We start from the raw sequence: 9,349 nt of genomic DNA, 5'->3' as shown, positions 1-9,349 counted from the left end.
GACGTGTCACTGAACACGGTGTAACGGTCGCTTTCAAATCTTGAAACAGTGAAATCAACACTGTGGAGAAATTGCCTTTCTTACTGTTTAATCATTACAAACAGGAACAGGTGAGGTTAGTTTTTATAGATGGACTACTTTAATGCAGTGGTTACGCTCATGACCACATACGTAGGCAGTGACTTCATACTCATTTTTCAGTGCAAGTCCAGCGGCCGCCGCTCCTGTGTAAGAACGGATACATCGCCAAGAAAACGAATATACTGTCATCTAGTAGCGCCGTATAAAAATACAGACATGTAAGGAAACGTATTTTATGTCTGTGTTTGTTAATAGACTGCTCTGTTTCGGATGAGCCGCGGTTGAATTACGTTTTTCTCCCCCAAAGACTCCGTGCGTTCACTTACTATCATACTGCTTTAAAATGAAGGTGGGCTGTATCAGATAATGATGATGATGATGGACACACGATCGATTACAGAAGGTAGGTTATATTTTCTCATCGCCAGTACAGATTATCCAAGCCACTTAGCGGCTAGGAATACATTAGAAAAATGTTATGTATACACATTTCCTCTGGATTTCAGCAGACGTTGTGTGTGCGTTGGGGGTGGGGGGGCGTAAGGTATAATTGGCCAAATGCAGTTCTGCATAGCTATAGCCTACTGTAGCATGTAGTGTATCACAGCTCCTTGTTAAATATACTTTTTTATACACAGTGGCACTTTAACTATTGCTCCATATTATGAATGAATGTATCAAGTGATCTACTGCACAATATAACAGCTAATATATGACTTTGTATCCTTTGTAGCACTCCACCAAGGTGGCTGCAATGGCAGAGGCAGCAGATACTGTGATCATCATGTACTCCTTCCATACAGCTGAATAATGTTGAAATTGATGACTGTGGGACCCTTATAAATTGTTAGAAATACAATGAACTCCACTGTTACACCATCAGACCTGGTGGATGTGCCAAGACATCAGACCCTCAATGGCACCCTGGGCACACAGACCCCGTCAGGTTGGGCTGTGATTCACACCGCAACCTTGACCTTTTGCTCTCTGCTCCTCATCTTCATCTTCTGCCTGGGCTCTTACGGCAATCTCGTGGTGTTTCTGTCATTTTTCGACCCGGCGTTTCGCAAATTCCGGACCAACTTTGACTTCATGATCCTCAACCTATCCTTCTGTGACTTATTCATTTGCTGTGTGACTGCTCCCATGTTTGCCCTGGTGCTCTTCTTGGATGCAGGTGGAGGGGATGGTGTATCAAAGAGTTTCTGCTTTGCCTTCCACTTGACCAGCTCGGGTTTCATCATCATGTCCCTGGAGACGGTGGCTGTCATTGCTTTGCACAGACTGCGAATGGTTTTGGGGCAGCAGCCCAACCGCACCGCCTCCTTACCCCGCACACTGGCCCTCACTGCCCTGCTGTGGACATCCAGCTTCACCATGGCTGCCCTCCTTACTATGCGAGCATACCCACGCAGAGATGGACCCTGCCTGCCCCACTTTGGCCTGGGAGGTGGTCAGGCCAGGGTTGTGTTGTATGTCTACCTGGCAGACTTTGCCTTTTGTGTAGCTGTGGTGTCTGTATCCTATCTGATGATTGCTCAAACACTGAGGAAGAATGCACAAGTGAGGAAATGTCCCATCATTTCGGTAGATGCCACATGCCCTCCACCCCCGCCACCTCTCATTGCAGCAGGCTTTGAGAGCATGCAGTGTGCTGTTCAAGGCCCCTCTCTCTACCGTAACCAGACTTACAACAAACTGCAGAATGTTCAGACACACTCGTATGCCAACAGGACCAGCCAGCCTCTGGTTCCAGGGGCTGCGCAAGGAGCCACCTGCTGTCAGCTGGTGTCTACAGTTAACTTGGCCACAGCCAAAGACTCTAAGGCAGTTGTCACTTGTGTTGTTATAGTGTTCTCTGTGTTGCTCTGTTGCTTGCCAATGGGAGTTTCACTGGCACAGGATGTTTTGTCCCCAGAAAGTAGCTTTGCACATTACCAGTATGAACTGTGCGGCTTTGTGCTAATTTTTCTCAAGTCGGGCATCAATCCCTTTGTGTACTCACGCAACAGCGCAGGCCTCCGCCGTCGTGTGCTGTGCTGCATTCAGTGGGCGGCGCTGGGCTTACTCTGTTGCAAGCAAAAGACTCGCCTGCATGCGATGGGGAAGGGCAGCCTGGAAGTCAATCGCAATAAATCCTCCCATCATGAGACCAACTCAGCCTATGTACTGTCACCCAAGCCACAGAGGAGGCTGGTGGACCAGGCTTGTGGGCCCAGTCACTCCAGGGACTGTGCTGGTAGTCCAAGGGCCACAGGTGTGCGCAAACCTCGCCCTCCCAGTACCTCTACACCTATCAACACCCGCATTGAGCCCTACTACAGTATATACAACAGTAGTCCCTCTGCAGGGCCCAGCTCCCCCACCAGCCTGCAGCCTGTCAGCTCTCAGACATTTGCCTTTGCCAAGTCATATGTAGCCATGCACTATCACACTCACCAGGACGCACTACAAGACTTTGAAAGCACCTCAGTGCACCAGATTCCCATCCCCTCGGTCTAATCAAAGAGCTGCCAAACAGACAGTTTTGCCATGGCTTTAAATCAAATGTGAACACAGCCCGTTTTATGTATTTGGGATCAGTATTAATCTCTTGTTCTCTTTTACAGTGGAAGTGCATGTTAAGTTTTCTTGAGTGGAAAAATCAAAGAACCAGTCATAAGCTTTGCCGTGGAAACTAAAAACAAGCAAGAGATTTGTAATGAAAGTGTTTGTTCCAAAAAGTTATTCACCGTTATTGAATGACCTTACTTTTTTCTTTTACAGATGCTGCATTTTCACATAAATGTGCCCCTGTGTTGCACGCACACGTGCCATTTATAACCCAAGACTGTAGTTTTTCATTGCAGCCCACAGACTGCAGCTGCTGGTTTCTCTGCTGCCTCCTCTCTGGCTGAAGTTGCTGAGCTCTGACATCAGCTGTTGTAGTGTGGAGCTGCTGTGAAACCCAGCACAGGCCCACACATGGCTGTCGACGGCATGTGGTTGCACTTTGATGGATTTTTGCTTCTTAAGAAAAATGTATTTGTGAACCTCATAAACTTTTTAAAACAATAAATGTTTGGCAAGTGCAGTGGATCTGTGCTATCACTGTTTAATTGGCATTTTATGGCTCTCCACAAATACTATATTTTTTTCTTCTTATATTTGTTTTCATATGAAGGCATTTGAACTGCAAATCTGCCTTAGAAAGTATTTCAGAATATATTCATGTTTAGATTTTTTTAGAAGTGTCGACCTGGTATTTTTTACTTGATGTAGTGAAGTTGCAGATGAAGCTTTGCAGAGTTTCACAAACCCTCAGCTCAGAGACAGTGTGCTCTTTCTTAAAACAAAAAATGACTGATGTTGATGATTGGGGATATAAATAACTGAAGTGGCTACTGTTCAACACCTCAGTGTAAATATGACTTCGAATTTCAATGATTCAGGTCCAGTTGTTTAAATGAGAAAAAGGGTTTTTCAAGTGAAGAAAATATGACATGCATAGCATTAGCACCCTCTGGTGGTCATACATTTACCATAGCAACTTACTCAAGTGGATGTCCTTCAGATGTCTGTGTTTTTAAAAAGTGAGGTTACTTAATAAAAATTCAAAATAAAAATTATATTTCTGAATCATGACAATGAACTGAATATCTCCATAATTATCAAGCAAAGACATTTGTTGCTAAAATGTACTTATCCTAGAGAAGTCTATTTTTTCGTTTGGTAATTCAATATTCTTAATGAGCTTTCATGTTTTAGTTTTATTTTTTCTTGCAAATGCATTGGTTTTTATTTCCGTGATACAGCAGTGATCAGGATCCCAGTGTGCATTTTCATACAACCACAGAATACCTCTTATGGGAGCCCAAGGACATTCGGTATATCCTACAAACTTATATCAAATTTTAATCAACCACACACTTCTGTTGCTATTCCACAACATCTTCTAATGCATAAGTTACACTCACTCATCCTGTAAATCAACACAGCAAACATTCAAACTGCTCCAAAAAAAAAAAAAAAAAACTTTTTCAGACCTACTTTTTCTCATATCTACAAGTGCCACAGTCAAACAGCTACTCAATTCATATCGCACACACGCGCAAGCACACACACACACACACACACACACACACAAATACAGACCTTAAAGACAATAAAACCACCATGAATATTGTTGATTCCCCTGATAATTTTGAATCCCCTGATTCATCACTCCTTTACTTGCAATTAATCAACTCAAAGTGAAGCATAGATATGAGGAATAGGCAATAAATCCACTGCCTTGCAGAGAGAGGTGTCAGCCCTGTTTCACTGCGTTTCAAAGTCTGAGCTTGTCTGCTGAATTAGGCTTGTAGCATTGTCCATTGCACAGATCAGAGTGTGGGCTGGGGCTGTGCTCCTGGGCTACATGAGGTCCAGCCTAAAGATCAAGATTAACCTCTATTTAACCTTCCATTTTTGGCTTTTAGCGCAGTGTCATGGGCATCTCTGTTCCTCCACCATCTTATCTTTATCTTTTTATTTGTCTCTCTTCATGTGCACCCCTCTTTGTCTGTCCTCTCCTTGTTCTTCATGCACTGCTGCATCCACATGATCTCTGTCAGTTTAGCTGGAGAGCGACAGAAGCCCGTGTTCATCAGCAGTGTCAAGAATCCTGCATATGACTGGAGACTCGACCTAGGGAAAAAAAGATGCCAGTCAGCCTGATTGTGGTGTCACTGATCTAGGTTGACCCACTGTCTGTAGATAGAACTTCCTGTCTTTCATTCGAGGCATTAATTGCCATTCCATGTTATATGGTATTGAAAACTACTGGGTAAGCAAACTTGAACACTGCTTTAGCTAGAGCAGTGGTTCCCACACTTTCTAGTGGGCAAAGTTTTGTACATGTAATTTTGCTAATCTATATCTTGATTACTTTGCTAGCATTACATTGTGTACTTAGCATTCCCAAATGAATAAAATCACATTCAAGTCATACATTTTGACTTGTCACAGCAGGAAAAGCACAGGGGGAACTAATTTTAACAATGGCTCAGTACAGTGCAACAGTTAATTATGGTATTAACTACACCTGTGCTGAACAAGAGGTCTGTTCAAGTTACACTTCACACACATTTTGTTATATGCACCCCAGTTAACCAGTAAACTAATAAATCAGACTAATAAATTGGTTACAGTTCCAAAAAGCACTCAAGCTGTGCCTCAGCTTTGACCAAAGCATGTATGTTTTTTTTTTCCAGTGACTGTGACTCACTGGTTAATATTGAACTTACCCCAAGGATGTACTGACAAGTCTGAGGCTCCAGCATATAGACAGTGACAGCATGGGGAGACTCAGACTCCTTACATCTGACAGAGAGAGGAGGAGCGAGAAGAATCGATATTGAAACATTTGAGCACTTTCTTATTCATGCTTTTACTGTCTCACCCCCACCCGTTTGCATGATTGTTCACTCACTTGAGCTTGACAATGACCTGTCTGGGCTTCCCTGTAAGATCACAAACATCCCCGTGGCCATAAAAGTGGGAAACCAACCTATCATGGATTAGAGAAAGTACACACAGGGAGGCAAAACATCAAGAATAATCTCAAATTGCATCTAGGTTAGGGTTCAGAAATACATACATACATACATAGATACAAACATACTTGACTTTCTGCACTCCGTCGTCTTTGAGCTGGTAGGATCTGGCAACGTTCTTCTTGGCCCACTCAATGTGCTCCTCGGCATTCCAGCTCCCCACCACCACAATGTTCTTTCCTTGCTCTTTATCCTGGGGAACCAAGGAACATAATCACTGTACGAAAGCCATCTAATGTACCTAGCAACACTGCTTTATGCAAATACAACCAAGCAACAGGCAGATTAACTAATTGACTGATAGTTGCATCCCTTCAGACAGCTTTAACATCTTAAACTGATACTGGATGTTCATAATCCACACTAATGACCCAGCTTCCACACAAACACACTCACAGTAACAAGGAGGGAAAATTACCTCATGATATTGATGGACATGCTTTCCGTAACAGAATTCATATTTCCACCACCCTACCCCCTGAAACACACACAAAAAAAATTTAAAAGATTTTATGTCATTGAATAGTTCATTATCACTACTCAGGTCCTATTGATGAACAAGCCTCACCCCATGTAGACAGTAGGAGCCACTGAGGAACTCCTTGATTAGCTGGTCATCTGTTAAACGAGAGATGTGAGTAGTACCGACAGTGACCTGAGACTGCCCTCCTACAGTCATCGGTTTGTGAGTGGAGGTGAAGGCCTCTTCTCTCACTGGTGGCGCCTCTTCCTATAACACGTCAAAGATATAAATGAGTCATGTATCATCTGTATGCAGTACCCATTTTTTTGTCATCCCTCTGTTATCTTTCAGTGCATGTCTCACCTCTCTGGTTTCAGAGGTGGCGCCAAAAGGAGGTTTAAGCTGCTCCTCTTGCTCCTTGTCCAACTGGGCAAGCCGCTGAGGCCGCAGAGGGGAGCCAGCCAGAGCCTGACAGAAGATGGCGTTCACCGGGGACGACTTAAATCTGCCAGGAATACATGTCAAGTTTGGAAACAAGAAAGCAAGATGTTAGCAGCAGAACCCTGAACCACAGGATGACTAATCTTGAAACAGCATTCTGAGTTTCCAACACAGCTCTACCTGTATTTTGGGTGAGCACAAAGCAGCGGCGTCAGCACCACCACCTCGTATTCACAGGTTGTGACTTCAGCGACAGACAAGATCTCATGCTTGGCCTCAGGATGACAGACATACAGCACATTTGTGGAGCGAGGCTGGTTCTGTTTCAGCACACAAGGGGTCCCATTCCCCATTTCCAACGAGTAGTAGGGAGTGAGCTGACCCTCTATGTTCTTAGTGGGCACCTGGACACCATTGGAAAGAGACAAGAAAAGAAAGAGGCAACAAATTTGAGAAGTGAAAGCTAACCCTGGCAAATTTGGCTGGTAATTGAAAGTGTCACTGTTATACTTACCTCTGTTTCAGCAGTTGATTTGACATTTTCTGCCTCCTCAGCTTTATCTGGAAAAGAAATTCCTGGCTTTAGTGCTTAAAGGAAAAGGCTTATACACTCAATAACATATCAAAAATAATATTAAAATTGCATTCACAAAGAAACTCACCTGTCTCAGTGGACTGGCTCTTCTGTGCCATATTCCCCAGGAAGTACTCTTGGACACTAATTTTCTGTGGAAACACACACAGTCACCTTAAAAGCATACTGAACAAACACTGGCCTCTCATTCCTGATGTCTGAAAGTTATTTTACCCAGTGAAAAACACTGACCTGACCAGTCTCCTTCTCTTCATGATACTGTCTAATGTGCTTTCCATGGCACACTTCATACGTCCAGTACGACTCAATCTGCAATGTTGGCAAGCCAAAAGCAAGTTTAGGCTTATGAGTGAGTCTTCAACTCAACAAACAGTTTCAGCACTAAAGCAGAAAAATATGTTTTTGGTTATGCTCTGCTAACGTAGCATGAACTCCATCTCTGCATCATTTCAGTAGGGAAATTAGACGAAAGTAGAAAAGAAACTTGAGGAGTCTCACCCTGTAGGAGCAGCTGCTTCGTTTGAACAGCGGCTCTAGCAGTTCACCCGGACCAGGCCCGCTGTACTCCTTATCATTATCCTGAGACAAAAGGAGATATTACACAAATGGCAACAGAAGGCTTCCATGACATATTTGGACCCTGTCATATCATACCTTATAAATCAGTATTTAAATCTAAATTTCACCCATTCAAGTTTCCACTTTAAAATGAATGGCTCAGGTAGTAAAGTAAAACTGGGGACTTGTTTAAAAGTCGTCTAATCCTCTGCTGTCTAGCTCTTGGTAGCAGTGTTGTTCCACACCCATATATCAGCCAACAAATTGATGAATACAGCCTAACTGTAACAAACATGAACAACATGCAGTCACAGTTTCTCATAAATCTATGTTCAGAAATAAAGTTAACAGTCCTGCACCAGTGTCAGAAATGGTTAATCCTGCTTACCTCTTCTCCAGCTGTCAGGGAGGGAAGCAGGCATTTGTACTTCTCCTTCTCTGTTGTTGTCATGATGACAAAGTCATCTTCGCTGTAAAGTGCACCTGACGTTGGCTGAAAATTAACAAACATTGCTACTTGAACCATTAGGTTGACAAAGAGGAAATTAGCTTTGAACACATTGCAAGCTACATAGGTGACCATCTCCCCAACCTCCTACAGTCAACTTATTCCTTTAAAACCTGTGTTAGTAAAAGAGGAAGCATACCAGTGTGAAGTCAGTATCTGGCCAGGTGATTTTGAAAGGTATTTCGTCTGTGAAGGAAGGGTACCCCCCTCTGTTTGCTGAGATGCTGCTGCAGACCTCCAGCAGCCCCCCGACAAACACTAGTAGCAGCCCAGGCGTCATCTCTCCTGTCCGGCTGCGGAGCTCCTCAGCACGGCCCTCTCCTCATGTAAGACACCAGCCTCCTCACCTCACACTAACACCCTCCCGAGGGGTGAATTAAAAGCTGCCACAAAGTCCGAGGAAGTCTGCTTTGACAGACGTAGGCTGTGTGAGACGGATGTCAATACAACACAAACTACAGGAAATGAGCTGTTTGCTTGCCACGTCGTGTTCCGCTTTTGCTTTTGGCTGAAATAACAGCAGCGCCCTCTGGTGGCGACATGACGTATGGACAGAGATGGAGGAAAAAATTAAACCTTTGAAACCCTGGTCTTTAAAAGTTATGGAAGCAGAACTAAGACAATGTTTTTGACTAAATGATTTTAATTAGTAATAAATTATTACAAAAAATGTTAATTATTTTTCATTGTTTGTGTTTTGTGTACTTTTTCTTTGTCATCATTTGTGGGAGAAATCAGGTACTTGTACCTGTACTCCTCTACATTTAACATTTAAATATTATACTTTTTATTTGACTTTTCAGATTAGGATTTTAACATTAGGATTTTGTAAGGATTTTTTTTTTTTTTGACAAGTAAGAAACTACAAAATCCGATGAGATGTTAGCAGTTCCATTAAAGAGTGACTTCCTCTCTTATCGTCTCATTATGTCGTTAAGAGCAGGTGTGGAGGAGGAGTCAGGCTTGATCAGAGTTAGGATTGAGTTCAGGTGTGAACCCTCTCACCTATCTGCAGCTGAGCCATGGGCTCTCTGCTGGCTCTCTCCTTGAATTACACTTGACTATCTCATACCTAAAATTGTAACTGTGCAGGTTGATATACTTAAAATATCTAAAAATCTTTTCAC

At 43.2% G+C, this 9,349-nt stretch overlaps 2 protein-coding genes across 2 annotated transcripts; one reads left to right on the top strand and one right to left on the bottom strand.

Moving 5' to 3' along the window:
- Positions 1 to 24: 24 nt before the first annotated feature.
- Positions 25 to 4,212, top strand: gpr75 (G protein-coupled receptor 75). Its single transcript, XM_018693205.2, has 2 exons — positions 25 to 484; positions 815 to 4,212. Exon 2 carries the CDS (start codon positions 940 to 942, stop codon positions 2,581 to 2,583), a length of 1,644 nt encoding a protein of 547 aa, XP_018548721.1. The 5' UTR covers positions 25 to 484; positions 815 to 939; the 3' UTR covers positions 2,584 to 4,212.
- On the bottom strand, positions 3,804 to 8,700 carry erlec1 (endoplasmic reticulum lectin 1). The gene is made up of 14 exons (XM_018693209.2): positions 8,362 to 8,700; positions 8,103 to 8,207; positions 7,655 to 7,735; positions 7,388 to 7,465; positions 7,224 to 7,287; positions 7,076 to 7,122; positions 6,742 to 6,965; positions 6,484 to 6,625; positions 6,226 to 6,387; positions 6,076 to 6,135; positions 5,726 to 5,850; positions 5,534 to 5,611; positions 5,349 to 5,424; positions 3,804 to 4,749 (listed from the first exon to the last, which is right to left on the bottom strand). The coding sequence occupies exons 1-14, from the start codon at positions 8,500 to 8,502 to the stop codon at positions 4,678 to 4,680; spliced, it is 1,455 nt and encodes a 484-aa protein (XP_018548725.1). The 5' UTR covers positions 8,503 to 8,700; the 3' UTR covers positions 3,804 to 4,677.
- Positions 8,701 to 9,349: the final 649 nt, after the last annotated feature.

The sequence above is a fragment of the Lates calcarifer genome, linkage group LG16_LG22, assembly GCF_001640805.2.
Source record: "Lates calcarifer isolate ASB-BC8 linkage group LG16_LG22, TLL_Latcal_v3, whole genome shotgun sequence".
NCBI lineage: Eukaryota > Metazoa > Chordata > Actinopteri > Centropomidae > Lates > Lates calcarifer.
This window is presented reverse-complemented; position numbering and strand designations above follow the sequence as displayed.